General features: G+C 46.7%; 1 protein-coding gene and 1 long non-coding RNA gene across 4 annotated transcripts in view; both read left to right on the forward strand.

Annotated features, from left to right (window-relative positions):
* The window catches only part of LOC106588030 (palmitoyltransferase ZDHHC1), a 55843-nt gene extending 40899 nt beyond the window's left edge, over positions 1–14944 (forward strand). Inside the window, exons 9-12 of one of the 3 annotated variants that reach the window (XR_014382869.1) lie at positions 5230–5338; positions 7770–7872; positions 10319–12711; positions 14592–14940. Coding sequence is in view for 2 of the 3 variants with exons in the window: in XM_082969847.1 (XP_082825973.1) it covers positions 5230–5338; positions 7770–7872; positions 10319–10875 (769 nt within the window). In the remaining variant the exon portion in view is untranslated. Of the gene's footprint in view, positions 1–5229; positions 5339–7769; positions 7873–10318 lie in introns of all 3 variants that reach the window. The other 2 variants (XM_082969848.1, XM_082969847.1) reach the window with 2 other exon arrangements.
* Positions 14945–15112: 168 nt separating this feature from the next.
* Positions 15113–19159, forward strand: LOC145864293 (uncharacterized). The gene is made up of 2 exons (XR_014382870.1): positions 15113–15776; positions 17246–19159. It is a non-coding gene; the product is annotated as an uncharacterized LOC145864293 (long non-coding RNA).
* Positions 19160–19400: the final 241 nt, after the last annotated feature.

A 19400-nucleotide genomic window follows, 5' to 3' on the forward strand; every position in this document is an offset into this window, starting at 1 on the left:
TTCCCAAATGGATTCCGTCACTTGGTACTACTCCGATTCAAATGGAAAGGAAGAAGGACAACCCCCAGACCTTCATGCTCTTCAACGTTCTCCGATACCAAGACCTCAACGCTATTCTACAAGGAGCGCTGGAAGCAAGAAAGAATGCGCCCGTCCAAGATGGCGGGAGAACCTTACGTTTTTATGCAGACTTCAGCTGCCTTCACCAATGAGCGAAAGGAAAGCATTTGCAGATGTCCAGAGGGAGTTGTACCCGCAGGGCATGCCGTCTTTTCTGATCTATCCCGTTACCCTGCGACTTACTTTCAACGCTTAGAAACTCTCCTTCACCTCGGCATAAAGAGGCTGAGGAATTTCGGTGAAGTCTCCCTGGCTACAGGTCTACACGCCCCCTCCCCCATTCCACCTGAGCTGTTGCTACAAATCACCTGGCCTGGATGGCATTCTACCTGAGCTGTTACTACAAATCACCTGGCCAGGATGGCATTCCACCTGAGCTGTTACTACAAATCACCTGGCCTGGATGGCATTCCACCTGAGCTGTTACTACAAATCACCTGGCCAGGAGGGCATTCCACCTGAGCTGTTACTACAAATCACCTGGCCAGGATGGCATTCTACCTGAGCTGTTACTACAAATCACCTGGCTAGGATGGCATTCTACCTGAGCTGTTGCTACAAATCACCTGGCCTGGATGGCATTCCACCTGAGCTGTTACTACAAATCACCTGGCTAGGATGGCATTCTACCTGAGCTGTTACTACAAATCACCTGGCCTGGATGGCATTCTACCTGAGCTGTTACTACAAATCACCTGGCCTGGATGGCATTCCACCTGAGCTGTTACTACAAATCACCTGGCCAGGATGGCATTCCACCTGAGCTGTTACTACAAAGCACCTGGCCTGGATGGCATTCCACCTGAGCTGTTACTACAAATCACCTGGCTAGGATGGCATTCTACCTGAGCTGTTACTACAAATCACCTGGCCAGGATGGCATTCCACCTGAGCTGTTACTACAAATCACCTGGCCTGGATGGCATTCCACCTGAGCTGTTACTACAAATCACCTGGCCTGGATGGCATTCTACCTGAGCTGTTACTACAAATCACCTGGCTAGGATGGCATTCTACCTGAGCTGTTACTACAAATCACCTGGCTAGGATGGCATTCTACCTGAGCTGTTACTACAAATCACCTGGCTAGGATGGCATTCTACCTGAGCTGTTACTACAAATCACCTGGCTAGGATGGCATTCTACCTGAGCTGTTACTACAAATCACCTGGCCTGGATGGCATTCCACCTGAGCTGTTACTACAAATCACCTGGCTAGGATGGCATTCTACCTGAGCTGTTACTACAAATCACCTGGCTAGGATGGCATTCTACCTGAGCTGTTACTACAAATCACCTGGCTAGGATGGCATTCTACCTGAGCTGTTACTACAAATCACCTGGCTAGGATGGCATTCTACCTGAGCTGTTACTACAAATCACCTGGCTAGGATGGCATTCTACCTGAGCTGTTACTACAAATCACCTGGCTAGGATGGCATTCTACCTGAGCTGTTACTACAAATCACCTGGCCTGGATGGCATTCTACCTGAGCTGTTACTACAAATCACCTGGCTAGGATGGCATTCCACCTGAGCTGTTACTACAAAGCACCTGGCCAGGAGGGCATTCCACCTGAACTGTTACTACAAATCACCTGGCCTGGATGGCATTCTGCCTGAGCTGTTACTACAAATCACCTGGCCAGGATGGCATTCCACCTGAACTGTTACTACAAATCACCTGGCCAGGATGGCATTCTGCCTGAGCTGTTACTACAAATCACCTGGCCTGGATGGCATTCCACCTGAACTGTTACTACAAATCACCTGGCCAGGATGGCATTCTGCCTGAGCTGTTACTACAAATCACCTGGCTAGGATGGCATTCTGCCTGAGCTGTTACTACAAATCACCTGGCTAGGATGGCATTCTACCTGAGCTGTTACTACAAATCACCTGGCCAGGATGGCATTCTACCTGAGCTGTTACTACAAATCACCTGGCTAGGATGGCATTCTACCTGAGCTGTTACTACAAATCACCTGGCCTGGATGGCATTCTACCTGAGCTGTTACTACAAATCACCTGGCTAGGATGGCATTCTACCTGAGCTGTTACTACAAATCACCTGGCTAGGATGGCATTCTACCTGAGCTGTTACTACAAATCACCTGGCTAGGATGGCATTCTACCTGAGCTGTTACTACAAATCACCTGGCCTGGATGGCATTCTACCTGAGCTGTTACTACAAATCACCTGGCCAGGAGGGCATTCTACCTGAGCTGTTACTACAAATCACCTGGCCAGGATGGCATTCTACCTGAGCTGTTACTACAAATCACCTGGCTAGGATGGCATTCTACCTGAGCTGTTACTACAAATCACCTGGCCTGGATGGCATTCTACCTGAGCTGTTACTACAAATCACCTGGCTAGGATGGCATTCTACCTGAGCTGTTACTACAAATCACCTGGCTAGGATGGCATTCTACCTGAACTGTTACTACAAATCACCTGGCCTGGATGGCATTCTACCTGAGCTGTTACTACAAATCACCTGGCTAGGATGGCATTCTGCCTGAGCTGTTACTACAAATCACCTGGCTAGGATGGCATTCTACCTGAGCTGTTACTACAAATCACCTGGCTAGGATGGCATTCCACCTGAACTGTTACTACAAATCACCTGGCTAGGATGGCATTCTACCTGAGCTGTTACTACAAATCACCTGGCCTGGATGGCATTCCACCTGAACTGTTACTACAAATCACCTGGCTAGGATGGCATTCTACCTGAGCTGTTACTACAAATCACCTGGCTAGGATGGCATTCTACCTGAGCTGTTACTACAAATCACCTGGCCTGGATGGCATTCTACCTGAGCTGTTACTACAAATCACCTGGCCAGGAGGGCATTCCACCTGAGCTGTTACTACAAATCACCTGGCCTGGATGGCATTCCACCTGAACTGTTACTACAAATCACCTGGCCTGGATGGCATTCTACCTGAGCTGTTACTACAAATCACCTGGCCTGGATGGCATTCTACCTGAGCTGTTACTACATTTTTGGGGCATTTTAGGACCAGTATTATTGGAGTCAATTTCATCGGCCATCGACAAAAAAATAAATAAATCACGAGCATACTAACTCATTAATCTCTCTACTGCCAAAGAAAGGGAAAGATCACACACACTGTGCAAATGATTGTCTGATATCTTTAAATAATTTGACCCAAAAATTGTATTGAAAAGTATTTTGCTTTAACGGATGGAAAGGTATTTGGATACTGGACCAGTCAGGTTTTATAAAAGGTTGCCTTGCAGCTCACACTGTCAGACGATTTAATGCAGGTAATACATGAAACACAACAGCTGTGTCTAGATGCTGAGAAGGCATTTCACAGGCTTGAAATGACAGTATTTGTAGGCTGTTTTTGGAGAAATTTGGTTTTTGGGAAATCATTTTATCGATATGGTTCGTGTGTGTTATACGCTAACCCAGTCGCTATGGTTTCTACTAACGGCATACAGTCCATTCCCTATTTGTCAGCGATGTAGACAAGGAGACGGCCGATCCCCAACGGCATTCACTTAGTCGCTAGAGCCTTTATCACTACGTCTGATGCAGAATGTAATTGCTTCTCCTATACTGATTTAAATCCTCTTCTCATACCATATCACTATATGCAGATAATTCTCCTATATTTATTTATTTATTTATTTTTATTTCACCTTTATTTAACCAGGTAGGCAAGTTGAGAACAAGTTCTCATTTACAACTGTGACCTGGCCAAGATAAAGCAAAGCAGTTTGACACATACAACAACACAGAGTTACACAAAACATACAGTCAATAATACAGTAGAAAAATATATATATATGACAGATATTCAAAATTCACTTCCCTTAAACAATTCCTCTGAAAACACAGCTCACGTATTAGTATAAAACATGTCTGCATGGTCTGGTGAAGTTTAATTATGAGAAGATTTACAAGGAAGTCGGGACGGGATTTAACCGTTTGGGAGAAGTTGCCTGCTTCTTTACAAACTAGGGTCGCTTCCATATACGTAAATACCTACCGCTGCTATGCTAACAGAATGTGTTGTGTTCCTACCGCTGCTATGCTAACAGAATGTGTTCCTACCGCTGCTATGCTAACAGAATGTGTTGTGTTCCTACCGCTGCTATGCTAACAGAATGTGTTCCTACCGCTGCTATGCTAACAGAATGTGTTGTGTTCCTACCGCTGCTATGCTAACAGAATGTGTTTTGTTCCTACCGCTGCTATGCTAACAGAATGTGTTGTGTTCCTACCGCTGCTATGCTAACAGAATGTGTTGCGTTCCTACCGCTGCTATGCTAACAGAATGTGTTGCGTTCCTACCGCTGCTATGCTAACAGAATGTGTTGCGTTCCTACCGCTGCTATGCTAACAGAATGTGTTGTGTTCCTACCGCTGCTATGCTAACAGAATGTGTTCCTACCGCTGCTATGCTAACAGAATGTGTTGTGTTCCTACCGCTGCTATGCTAACAGAATGTGTTCCTACCGCTAGCAGAATGGGAGTGCTTTAACCACAACATTCCTGATTTGCATGGTAGAAGCTGTGCTCCAGTCAGTTAGCTAGCTACATTAAAAGCTCATTAAGCTGGGGAGGTGCAGCTAACACAGTCTTCAAAAATATCCAGACTAAACAACGACCAGCCAGACAGCACTAAGAGGACAAACAGACTCACATCCAGCCTAAACAACGACCAGCCAGACAGCACTAAGAAGACAAACAGACTCACATCCAGACTAAACAACGACCAGCCAGACAGCACTAAGAAGACAAACAGACTCACATCCAGACTAAACAACGACCAGCCAGACAGCACTAAGAAGACAAACAGACTCACATCCAGACTAAACAACGACCAGCCAGACAGCACTAAGAGGACAAACAGACTCAAACCTGGCTGGAAGACTTAGGACATGGCAGAAATGTTAAAATAGGACTGGCCAATTTTGTTCACTTAAAACCGTCCGAATCTACATTAAAATCCTGTCGTCAAAGTGCTAACTCACCCTGGCTTTTACTTTGTCTTTGCCACAGTTGGCAGTGAGAGGTGACTGTTATAGTGGGTGTTGTAACTTCTCTGTCTGTGTTGCTGGTCAGGTACTATGGCAACGGCAGAGTTCATAGTTCATCCAGCAGGATGGCTGAAGAGGAACAGTTACCCAGCGTGTCTACAGAGCACAGCGCTGCACCACGAAAACACATCCAGGTCACACACACACACACACACACACACACACACACACACACACACACACACACACACACCGTCTCTACAGAGCACAGAGCTGCACCACGAAAACACATCCAGGTACACACACACACACACACACACACACACACACACACACACACACACACACACACACACCGTCTCTACAGAGCACAGAGCTGCACCACGAAAACACATCCAGGTACACACACACACACACACACACACACACACACACACACACACACACACACACACACCGTCTCTACAGAGCACAGCGCTGCACCACAAAAACACATCGAGGTACACACACACACACACACACACACACACACACACACACACACACACACAATGTATGAGAGAACACATAAACAAGGGTAAGAAATTAAGGCAATCATGGAAACCAACATCCTTCATTCTGACCATCATGTGGACCATGTGTGTGTGTTGAATGATGCTTCCTGGTCTCTGACCATCATGTGAACCATGTGTGTGTGTTGAATGATGCTTCCTGGTCTCTGACCATCATGTGGACCATGTGTGTGTGTTGAATGATGCTTCCTGGTCTCTGACCATCATGTGGACCATGTGTGTGTGTTGAATGATGCTTCCTGGTCTCTGACCATCATGTGGACCATGTGTGTGTGTTGAATGATGCTTCCTGGTCTCTGACCATCATGTGGACCATGTGTGTGTGTTGAATGATGCTTCCTGGTCTCTGACCATCATGTGGACCATGTGTGTGTGTTGAATGATGCTTCCTGGTCTCTGACCATCATGTGGACCATGTGTGTGTGTTGAATGATGCTTCCTGGTCTCTGACCATCATGTGGACCATGTGTGTGTGTTGAATGATGCTTCCTGGTCTCTGACCATCATGTGGACCATGTGTGTGTGTTGAATGATGCTTCCTGGTCTCTGACCATCATGTGGACCATGTGTGTGTGTTGAATGATGCTTCCTGGTCTCTGACCATCATGTGGAACCATGTGTGTGTGTTGAATGATGCTTCCTGGTCTCTGACCATCATGTGGACCATGTGTGTGTGTTGAATGATGCTTCCTGGTCTCTGACCATCATGTGGACCATGTGTGTGTGTTGAATGATGCTTCCTGGTCTCTGACCATCATGTGGGACCATGTGTGTGTGTGTTGAATGATGCTTCCTGGTCTCTGACCATCATGTGGACCATGTGTGTGTGTTGAATGATGCTTCCTGGTCTCTGACCATCATGTGGACCATGTGTGTGTGTTGAATGATGCTTCCTGGTCTCTGACCATCATGTGGACCATGTGTGTGTGTTGAATGATGCTTCCTGGTCTCTGACCATCATGTGGACCATGTGTGTGTGTTGAATGATGCTTCCTGGTCTCTGACCATCATGTGAACCATGTGTGTGTGTTGAATGATGCTTCCTGGTCTCTGACCATGTTGTGGACCATGTGTGTGTGTTGAATGATGCTTCCTGGTCTCTGACCATCATGTGGACCATGTGTGTGTGTTGAATGATGCTTCCTGGTCTCTGACCATCATGTGGACCATGTGTGTGTGTTGAATGATGCTTCCTGGTCTCTGACCATCATGTGGACCATGTGTGTGTGTTGAATGATGCTTCCTGGTCTCTGACCATCATGTGGACCATGTGTGTGTGTTGAATGATGCTTCCTGGTCTCTGACCATCATGTGGACCATGTGTGTGTGTTGAATGATGCTTCCTGGTCTCTGACCATCATGTGAACCATGTGTGTGTGTTGAATGATGCTTCCTGGTCTCTGAACATGTGTGTGTGTTGAATGATGCTTCCTGGTCTCTGACCATCATGTGGACCATGTGTGTGTGTTGAATGATGCTTCCTGGTCTCTGACCATCATGTGGACCATGTGTGTGTGTTGAATGATGCTTCCTGGTCTCTGACCATCATGTGGACCATGTGTGTGTGTTGAATGATGCTTCCTGGTCTCTGACCATCATGTGGACCATGTGTGTGTGTTGAATGATGCTTCCTGGTCTCTGACCATCATGTGAACCATGTGTGTGTGTTGAATGATGCTTCCTGGTCTCTGACCATCATGTGGACCATGTGTGTGTGTTGAATGATGCTTCCTGGTCTCTGACCATCATGTGGACCATGTGTGTGTGTTGAATGATGCTTCCTGGTCTCTGACCATCATGTGGACCATGTGTGTGTGTTGAATGATGCTTCCTGGTCTCTGACCATCATGTGGACCATGTGTGTGTGTTGAATGATGCTTCCTGGTCTCTGACCATCATGTGGACCATGTGTGTGTGTTAAATGATGCTTCCTGGTCTCTGACCATCATGTGGACCATGTGTGTGTGTTGAATGATGCTTCCTGGTCTCTGACCATCATGTGGACCATGTGTGTGTGTTGAATGATGCTTCCTGGTCTCCTGTGTGTTTGCAGAAGAAAAAGAAGAAAGTCCACAAAGTGCCGGCGGAGGTGATCAACGACCGTTCCACTGAGACCAGCAGCACCAGAGACCCGGCCTTCAACACTACAGAACCTGGTGAGACCACACACACAAAGCCCCAGCCTTCAACACTACAGAACCAGACACACAAAGCCCCAGCCTTCAACACTACAGAACCAGACACACAAAGCCCCGGCCTTCAACACTACAGAACCAGACACACAAAGCCCCAGCCTTCAACACTACAGAACCTGGTGAGACCACACACACAAAGCCCCAGCCTTCAACACTACAGAACCAGACACACAAAGCCCCGGTCTTCAACACTACAGAACCAGACACACAAAGCCCCAGCCTTCAACACTACAGAACCAGACACACAAAGCCCCAGCCTTCAACACTACAGAACCTGGTGAGACCACACACACAAAGCCCCGGCCTTCAACACTACAGAACCAGACACACAAAGCCCCAGCCTTCAACACTACAGAACCTGGTGAGACCACACACACAAAGCCCCAGCCTTCAACACTACAGAACCAGACACACAAAGCCCCAGCCTTCAACACTACAGAACCTGGTGAGACCACACACACAAAGCCCCGGCCTTCAACACTACAGAACCTGGTGAGACCACACACACAGAGCCCCAGCCTTCAACACTACAGAACCAGACACACAAAGCCCCAGCCTTCAACACTACAGAACCTGGTGAGACCACACACACAAAGCCCCAGCCTTCAACACTACAGAACCAGACACACAAAGCCCCAGCCTTCAACACTACAGAACCTGGTGAGACCACACACACAAAGCCCCGGCCTTCAACACTACAGAACCACACACACAAAGCCCCGGCCTTCAACACTACAGAACCAGACACACAAAGCCCCGGTCTTCAACACTACAGAACCAGACACACAAAGCCCCGGTCTTCAACACTACAGAACCAGACACACAAAGCCCCGGCCTTCAACACTACAGAACCTGGTGAGACCACACACACAGAGCCCCAGCCTTCAACACTACAGAACCACACACACAAAATCGATTTCCATTCAAAATCCTATTTTCCCTAACCCCTAACTCTAACCCTAATTGTAACCTTACCCCCCCTAAGGTCGATGTCTGTGCTCCCGCTGAAATCTAATTAGCATAATAATACATTAAAAAATATATATAGGGTTAGTCAGTCCTCTGCTACTTGACATGCTGATAAAGCGTTAATCAGTCCTCTGCTACTTGACATGCTGATAAAGCGTTAATCAGTCCTCTGCTACTTGACATGCTGATAAAGCGTTAATCAGTCCTCTGCTACTTGACATGCTGATAAAGCATTAATCAGTCCTCTGCTACTTGACATGCTGATAAAGCGTTAATCAGTCCTCTTCTACTTGACATGCTGATAAAGCGTTAATCAGTCCTCTGCTACTTGACATGCTGATAAAGCATTAGTCAGTCCTCTGCTACTTGACATGCTGATAAAGCATTAATCAGTCCTCTGCTACTTGACATGCTGATAAAGCATTAGTCAGTCCTCTGCTACTTGACATGCTGATATAGCATTAGTCAGTCCTCTGCTACTTGACATGCTGATAAAGCATTAGTCAGTCCTCTGCTACTTGACATGCTGATATAGCATTAGTCAGTCCTCTGCTACTTGACATGCTGATAAAGCGTTAGTCAGTCCTGTGCTACTTGACATGCTGATAAAGCGTTAGTCAGTCCTGTGCTACTTGAAGTGACATGAGTGTATCTGTTGGTAAACATAAAGTCTGTGTTAAAAAGAATGCTTTAGAACGTGTTATAAGCATGTATGAGCCTTTATAATGTCTTATAACAAGGCTTAATATGTCGTCTCTCTCTCTCTCTCTCTCTCTCTCTCAGTGTTTACAATTGTCAACAGTCTCAAATTGTCTGTTATTTAGTCATTATGAGATGATTCTAAGACATTATAACGAGGTCATACTACAGAACTAGAGCAAATAGAACAGGCTTCCCCTTTTCAAGTCAATGGGGCCATAATGGACAGCCATTTTTAGTGCTCCTGTCAAATCGCCACGGTGAGAGGTTGGAGACCTGTTCTATTGATTCTATTTCTATGCTCATGTATATTGAGTAGCAGCTCTGTGATGTGAATGTCTGTCCCTTTCCTGTCCTCCTCTCTTCTCCTTTCTGTCCTCCTCTCTTCTCCTTTCTGTCCTCTTCCTCTCTGTCGTCCTCTGCTGTCCTCTTCCTCTCTGTCGTCCTCTGCTGTCCTCTTCCTCTCTGTCGTCCTCTGCTGTCCTCTTCCTCTCTGTCGTCCTCTGCTGTCCTCTTCCTCTCTGTCGTCCTCTCCTCTCTGTCCTCCTCCTCTCTGTCGTCCTCTCCTCTCTGTCCTCCTCCTCTCTGTCCTCTTCTCCTCTCCTGTCCTCCTCTCTGTCCTCTGCTGTCCCTCTTCTCCTCTGCTGTCCTCCTCTCCTCTCTGTCCTCTTCCTCTCTGTCGTCCTCTGCTGTCCTCTTCTCCTCTCCTGTCCTCCTCCTCTCCTGTCCTGTTCTCCAGTAGAGTCCTGCAGTGTAACTCCTGTCCCCACGTCCGTGTCCCACCTGTCCAGCTCCCTGAGCCAGCACCTCCCTTTCCCCCTGCGGGCCTCCCTGCCCCCCCCTAGCTCCCTGCAGCCTGGTCTCCAACCTGGCCCCGTGCTGCCCGCCGGGCCCCCTGCTGATTACCACTCTGACTCTGCAGAGTCCCTGGAGGAGATCCCCGTGGCGCTGGCACGACTGGGCACCTCCGCCATGGCAGGGACGTCTACGGGTAGGACCGCTGCAGCTGGATCGTCTTCTCAACGCTCTCTACTGCTGCCTGCAGCCCGACCCCATCCCTCGCCCCAGCCCCGGACCAAGAGAAAGACCTCCACGCACAGCAGCAGGACAGGGGGAGGAGGGGAACAGAGGTTTGAGATGGCCGCCCAGCCTCCTACCGTTTACGTTAGTAGGAGTAGTGGACAGCCGGGAGGAGGAGCACAGCACCGGGACAACAAACGCAGCAGCAGGCAGGCCAGCAGGAGAGGCCTGGAGCAGCCTGGTCCTGGACCCAGGGCAGGCACCCCAATGGCGTAGACTAGCTCCCCGAGGATGGAGCACTGCACCCTGGGCTGGACCCACCACTGGGTCCTGGCTGGAGGGCTGGCTGGCTGTGTGGCTGGCTGGCTGACTGACTGGCTGACTGGCTGTCTGGCTGGCTAGCTGGCTATGTAACTGGCTGGCTGACTGACTGTCTGATTGACTGGCTGGCTAGCTGGCCGTGTAACTGGCTGGCTGACTGACTGGCTGGCTGACTGACTGGCTGGCTGATTATCTGTCTGACTGGCTGGCTGGCTGGCTAGCTGGCCGTGTAACTGGCTGGCTGACTGACTGGCTGACTGGCTGGCTGATTATCTGTCTGACTGGCTGGCTGGCTGGCTGATTATCTGACTGGCTGGCTGGCTGGCTGATTGTCTGTCTGACTGACTGGCTGACTGTCACATTGTTACCTTGATGACAAGGAAACACTGCATTTGATAGAGAGAGAGACCATCCCTGATGTAGCATTGAGTGTTGATACAACCTATGGAAACTAAGTAACTCAGCAGAACAGAATGGACTGACCGTCTGTTCTGGAAGAGTCTTGATACCACCGTCTCCACTATTCAACTATGACGACATCCCCAATGGCACCCTAGTTTCCTATATAGTGCACTACTTTAGCCCAGGGCCCAATGGCACCCTGTTTCCTATATAGTGCACTACTTTAGACCAGGGCCCAATGGCACCCTGTTTCCTATATAGTGCACTACTTTAGCCCAGGGCCCAATGGCACCCTGTTTCCTATATAGTGCACTAGTTTAGCCCAGGGCCCAATGGCACCCTGTTTCCTATATAGTGCACTAGTTTAGCCCAGGGCCCAATGGCACCCTGTTTCCTATATAGTGCACTACTTTAGCCCAGGGCCCAATGGCACCCTGTTTCCTATATAGTGCACTAGTTTAGCCCAGGGCCAAATGGCACCCTGTTTCCTATATAGTGCACTACTTTAGCCCAGGGCCCAATGGCACCCTGTTTCCTATATAGTGCACTACTTTAGCCCAGGGCCCAATGGCACCCTGTTTCCTATATAGTGCACTACTTTAGCCCAGGGCCCAATGGCACCCTGTTTCCTATATAGTGCACTACTTTAGCCCAGGGCCCAATGGCACCCTGTTTCCTATATAGTGCACTACTTTAGCCCAGGGCCCAATGGCACCCTGTTTCCTATATAGTGCACTACTTTAGCCCAGGGCCCAATGGCACCCTGTTTCCTATATAGTGCACTACTTTAGCCCAGGGCCCAATGGCACCCTGTTTCCTATATAGTGCACTACTTTAGCCCAGGGCCCAATGGCACCCTGTTTCCTATATAGTGCACTACTTTAGCCCAGGGCCCAATGGCACCCAGTTTCCTATATAGTGCACTACTTTAGCCCAGGGCCCAATGGCACCCTGTTTCCTATATAGTGCACTACTTTAGCCCAGGGCCCAATGGCACCCTGTTTCCTATATAGTGCACTACTTTAGCCCAGGGCCCAATGGCACCCAGTTTCCTATATAGTGCACTACTTTAGCCCAGGGCCCTTAGAGCTATAGGGTTTGTAATGCGTCCTCTAGGATTATAATCCCCACAATGCTAAATGTTACCTGTGTTCACGTCTTCTGGTTAGTAATCACATATAGTTTATCATCATGTAAAACACCCAGCTTTTAGTATTATTATACAGGTTGTTATTTACTCCTATTGAAAAGTCTTTCTGAATGATTGGTGTTTTGTACTGGGAGTAAGATGCCTTTTCTTCATGCCTTCCCAGGTCTACACTTTGTAACCAAACGTTACCTGTTAACCTTTTTCTGAACTCTTTCATGGAAACACCATTTATTGTGTTGGTATGTTTTCTACCTGAGTATTTCAGTTTGTTTATTGTTTACTCATCTGTCTGCTATGGTGACAGTCTGTCTGTCTGCCTGACTGACTGCTATGGTGACAGTCTGTCTGTCTGCCTGTCTGCAATGGTGACAGTCTGTCTGCCTGTCTGACTGCTATGGTGTCTGTCTGTCTGTCTGTCTGTCTGTCTGACTGCTATGGTGACAGTCTGTCTGCCTGTCTGACTGCTATGGTGTCTGTCTGTCTGTCTGTCTGTCTGACTGCTATGGTGACAGTCTGTCTGCCTGTCTGACTGCTATGGTGTCTGTCTGACTGCTATGGTGACAGTCTGTCTGCCTGTCTGACTGCTATGGTGTCTGTCTGACTGCTATGGTGACAGTCTGTCTGCCTGCCTGACTGCTATGGTGACAGTCTGTCTGCCTGTCTGACTGCTATGGTGTCTGTCTGACTGCTATGGTGACAGTCTGTCTGTCTGTCTGTCTGTCTGTCTGTCTGTCTGTCTGTCTGTCTGTCTGTCTGACTGCTATGGTGACAGTCTGTCTGCCTGTCTGACTGCTATGGTGTCTGTCTGACTGCTATGGTGACAGTCTGTCTGCCTGCCTGTCTGCAATGGTGACAGTCTGTCTGTCTGTCTGCTATGGTGACAGTCTGTCTGCCTGTCTGACTGCTATGGTGTCTGTCTGTCTGTCTGTCTGTCTGTCTGACTGCTATGGTGACAGTCTGTCTGCCTGTCTGACTGCTATGGTGTCTGTCTGACTGCTATGGTGACAGTCTGTCTGCCTGTCTGACTGCTATGGTGTCTGTCTGACTGCTATGGTGACAGTCTGTCTGCCTGTCTGACTGCTATGGTGACAGTCTGTCTGCCTGTCTGACTGCTATGGTGTCTGTCTGACTGCTATGGTGACAGTCTGTCTGTCTGTCTGTCTGTCTGTCTGTCTGTCTGTCTGTCTGACTGCTATGGTGACAGTCTGTCTGCCTGTCTGACTGCTATGGTGTCTGTCTGACTGCTATGGTGACAGTCTGTCTGCCTGTCTGTCTGTCTGACTGCTATGGTGACAGTCTGTCTGTCTGCTATGGTGTCTGTCTGTCTAACTGCTATGGTGACAGTCTGTCTGCCTGTCTGTCTGTCTGACTGCTATGGTGACAGTCTGTCTGTCTGTCTGTCTGACTGCTATGGTGACAGTCTGTCTGTCTGTATGACTGCAATGGTGACAGTCTGTCTGCCTGTCTGACTGCTATGGTGTCTGTCTGTCTGCTATGGTGACAGTCTGTCTGCCTGTCTGTCTGTCTGACTGCAATGGTGACAGTCTGTCTGCCTGTCTGTCTGCTATGGTGTCTGTCTGTCTGCTATGGTGTCTGTCTGTCAGTGCTGAGCATTAACTGAGATCACAGTCATTTTTTCAGTTTTTAAACAACTAATTGACGACATCGGTTCAATTATTTGAATTCCATTTATACTGAACACAAATATCAACGCAACATGTAAAGGGTTATAAAATAAAAGATCCCAGTTTCATACGCACAAAAAGCTTATTTCTATCAAATATTGTGTACCAATTTGTTTACAGCCCTGTTAATGAGCATTTCTTCTTTGCCAAGAGAATCCATCCACCTGACAGGTGTGGCATATCAAGAAGCTGATTAAACATTACACAGGTGCACCTTGTGCTGGGGGGACAATAAAAGGCCACTCTAAAATGTGCAGTTCTGTCACACAACACAATGCTACAAATGTCTCAAGTTTTGAGGGAGCGTGCAATTGGCATGCTGACTGCAGGAATGTCCACCAGAACTGTTGCCAGATCATTTAATGTTAATTTCTCTACCATAAGCCGTATATCCAACCAACCTCACAACTGCAGACCATGTGTTTCCACGCCAGGCCAGGACCTCCACACCTAAGGAATCGTCTGAGACCAGCCACCCGGACAGCTGATGAAACTGAGGAGTATTTCTGTCTGGCTGGGCCTGGCTCCCCAGTGGGTGAACTCATTTATCATCAGGGTGTTGAACCTCTCGGTGAACTCATTTATCATCAGGGTGTTGAACCTCTCGGTGAACTCATTTATCATCAGGGTGTTGAACCTCTCGGTGAACTCATTTATCATCAGGGTGTTGAACCTCTCGGTGAACTCATTTATCATCAGGGTGTTGAACCTCTCGGTGAACTCATTTATCATCAGGGTGTTGAACCTCTCGGTGAACTCATTTATCATCAGGGTGTTGAACCTCTCGGTGAACTCATTTATCATCAGGGTGTTAAACCTCTCGGTGAACTCATTTATCATCAGGGTGTTGAACCTCTCGGTGAACTCATTTATCATCAGGGTGTTGAACCCCTCGGTGAACTCATTTATCATCAGGGTGTTGAACCCCTCGGTGAACTCATTTATCATCAGGGTGTTGAACCTCTCGGTGAACTCATTTATCATCAGGGTGTTGAACCTCTCGGTGAACTCATTTATCATCAGGGTGTTGAACCTCTCGGTGAACTCATTTATCATCAGGGTGTTGAACCTCTCGGTGAACTCATTTATCATCAGGGTGTTGAACCTCTCGGTGAACTCATTTATCATCAGGGTGTTGAACCTCTCGGTGAACTCATTTATCATCAGGGTGTTGAACCTCTCGGTGAACTCATTTATCATCAGGGTGTTGAACCTCTCGGTGAACTCATTTATCATCAGGGTGTTGAACCCCTCGGTGAACTCATTTATCATCAGGGTGTTGAACCTCTCGGTGAACTCATTTATCATCAGGGTGTTGAACCTCTCGGTGAACTCATTTATCATCAGGGTGTTGAACCTCTCGGTGAACTCATTTATCATCAGAGTGTTAAACCTGTATGTTACTGTTCTACAGCCTCAGTCACACTTACTCCTGACTCTGTGTGTGTGTGTGTGTGTGTGTGTGTGTGTGTGTGTGTGTGTGTGTGTGTGTGTGTGTGTGTGTGTGTGTGTGTGTGTGTGTGTGTGTGTGTGTGTGTATCGTGTGTGTGTGTGTGTGTTTTACTGTTTTTTTGTCAGTGGAGATGCAGGATTTACAACACAGTTAAGTCCTTTCACAGGTAATCACCCCTTAAGGAACTGCTTTCCTCCTGTCCACACACACACACACACACACACACACACACACACACACACGCGCGCTCAGAGCCATGCTAAAGAAAGCACAGCCACCTGAGTAACTGTACAGTTGTTTTGCTGTGTCTCTTCTCATGCGTTTCGTTGTCTCTATGGTAACGTAGAAAACCACCACCATCCGTAAGGACTCGCTGACGCGTTCATAAAATTACTTTAATTCACTGATTTAGCTCAACTCTCTACTGTTCAAACACACAGCAATAAGTCATCCCTAAAGCCAATGCCCTGTCTTCCAAACAGCTATCATCCCTAAAGCCAAGGCCCTGTCTTCCAAACAGCTATCATCCCTAAAGCCAAGGCCCTGTCTTCCAAACAGCTGTCATCCCTAAAGCCAAGGCCCTGTCTTCCAAACAGCTATCATCCCTAAAGCCAAGGCCCTGTCTTCCAAACAGCTATCATCCCTAAAGCCAAGGCCCTGTCTTCCAAACAGCTATCATCCCTAAAGCCAAGGCCCTGTCTTCCAAACAGCTATCATCCCTAAAGCCAAGGCCCTGTCTTCCAAACAGCTATCATCCCTAAAGCCAAGGCCCTGTCTTCCAAACAGCTATCATCCCTAAAGCCAAGGCCCTGTCTTCCAAACAGCTATCATCCCTAAAGCCAAGGCCCTGTCTTCCAAACAGCTATCATCCCTAAAGCCAAGGCCCTGTCTTCCAAACAGCTATCATCCCTAAAGCCAAGGCCCTGTCTTCCAAACAGCTATCATCCCTAAAGCCAAGGCCCTGTCTTCCAAACAGCTATCATCCCTAAAGCCAAGGCCCTGTCTTCCAAACAGCTATCATCCCTAAAGCCAAGGCCCTGTCTTCCAAACAGCTATCATCCCTAAAGCCAAGGCCCTGTCTTCCAAACAGCTATCATCCCTAAAGCCAAGGCCCTGTCTTCCAAACAGCTAGAAGTCAGCAGGTCCAGAGACTAAATGAGTGACGGGTTTAGAACACTGATCTGAGACTAATGACTGACTGGTTAGAACACTGATCTGAGACTAAATGACTGACTGGTTAGAACACTGATCTCTGATCTGAGACTAAATGACTGACTGGTTAGAACACTGATCTGAGACTAAATGACTGACTGGTTAGAACACTGATCTGAGACTAAATGACTGACTGGTTAGAACACTGATCTCTGATCTGAGACTAAATGACTGACTGGTTAGAAACTGATCTCTATTTTACCTTATGATCCCTGGAGACTAATGTAAAACCAGTCATATGGAAGCAGTGGTGTAAAATACTTTAGTAGTACTTTGAAGTATTTTAACTTAAGTTGTTTTTTGTGGTATCTGTACATTACTTTTACTTTTACTTCACTACATTCCTAAATAAAATGATGTACTTTTTACTCAATACATTTTACCCTGACACTCAAAAGTACTCGTTACATTTTGAATGTTTAGCAGGACAGGAAAATGGTCCAATTCCCGCTCTTATCAAGAGAACATCCCTGGTCATCCCTACTGCCTCTGATCTGGAGGACTCACTAAACAGAGAACATCCCTGGTCATCCCTACTGCCTCTGATCTGGAGGACTCACTAAACAGAGAACATCCCTGGTCATCCCTACTGCCTCTGATCTGGAGGACTCACTAAACAGAGAACATCCCTGGTCATCCCTACTGCCTCTGATCTGGAGGACTCACTAAACAGAGAACATCCCTGGTCATCCCTACTGCCTCTGATCTGGAGGACTCACTAAACAGAGAACATCCCTGGTCATCCCTACTGTCTCTGATCTGGAGGACTCACTAAACAGAGAACATCCCTGGTCATCCTTACTGCCTCTGATCTGGAGGACTCACTAAACAGAGAACATCCCTTGTCATCCCTACTGCCTCTGATCTGGAGGACTCACTAAACAGAGAACATCCCTGGTCATCCCTACTACCTCTGATCTGGAGGACTCACTAAACAGAGAACATCCCTGGTCATCCCTACTACCTCTGATCTGGAGGACTCACTAAACAGAGAACATCCCTGGTCATCCCTACTGCCTCTGATCTGGAGGACTCACTAAACAGAGAACATCCCTGGTCATCCCTACTGCCTCTGATCTGGAGGACTCACTAAACAGAGAATATCCCTGGTCATCCCTACTGCCTCTGATCTGGAGGACTCACTAAACAGAGAACATCCCTGGTCATCCCTACTGCCTCTGATCTGGAGGACTCACTAAACAGAGAACATCCCTGGTCATCCCTACTGCCTCTGATCTGGAGGACTCACTAAACACATGCATTTTTTTGTCAATGATGTCTGAGTGTTGGATTGTGGCCCCTGGCAATCCATACATTTTAAAAACAAGAAAATGGTGCTGCCTGCTTTGCTTAATATAAGGAATTTGAAATGATTTATACTTTTACTTTTGATACTTAAGTATATTTATTTTACTCAAGTAGTATTTTACTGGGTGACTTTTACTTTTTACTTGAGTAACTTTTTACTTTTACTCAAGTATGACAATTGGGTAGTTTTTCCCACCACTGTATGGAAGCAAACTGAAATTCATATCAACATCCAATTTTTACCCCTTTTCCACAGTGAAGTAGGCTATAATTATTCAGCATTTTAATTGTGTTCCCTCGTGATCTGTATGGATGAAATTTGAAGATCTGTTCCTTACTCAGTTTTATTTGATAATTTGCATCTTGTTAATAAATATTAGCCACTATTGATTGTGATTTGATCTTATAAATGTGAACAGACAACCCAGCTAACACATTTTGTTCCTCGGAAGTTGCGGGAACATCCGTTTTTGTTTCTGGAAACTAATCCATACGTTTCCTGACCGGGTAAAACTGAACGTTTTTAATGTTCTGAGAACGGAAGTGAACATTTCTCCTGGTTCTGGGGATGTAAATGTATAGGTTTCAGGGAGGTAATGACAATGTTTTACTATGGTTCCCTGAACGTTTTTATGGGAGATTTCATTAACGTTCTGAGAACATGTTTCAATAAAACTTTTAATAACACTGTGAGTTTAGATTTTGGTTAAACTGTTTTGAACTTCCAGCACAGATAGGACACATGGAAATTAATTTGTTTAGACATTCACTTTTTGTCTTATTGTGGCACAGCGTCAGTGAGATTCAAACGGCCAACACATCTGAACACACTTAACAAGATGGAGGACGGAGAGAGTTTTGTTGACGCTGAGAACGGAATGTAGATGTTTTTAAATAACGTTCTTAGAATTGTTCTCTGAACGTTACTAACGTTTTCTGGTGGTTTTATAAACAATAGAGAACATTAAATATGAACCATGTAGAAAACATGTACGAAAGTATTGAAATTCCCACAGAAGAACGTTTTTTTTTTTTTTTTTTACGTTCTCTGAACTATTTGAGAACATTTTCCAATGTGAAATTAAACGTATCCATATTTGAACTTTTAGGAAATGTTCTGTTAAAGTTATGAAATACCAAGAAAAGTATTTTATTTTTCATATATATATATATTTTTTTGTATTATTGCTTAAATGTGCTGAGAATGTTTTAAAGCCTAGCAACTATCCTGCACTATTCCCAGAACTTTGTGGGAAGGTTGTATGCAACA

This window comes from Salmo salar, chromosome 26 (genome assembly GCF_965601325.2).
Source record: "Salmo salar chromosome 26, fSalSal1, whole genome shotgun sequence".
Taxonomy (NCBI): domain Eukaryota; kingdom Metazoa; phylum Chordata; class Actinopteri; order Salmoniformes; family Salmonidae; genus Salmo; species Salmo salar.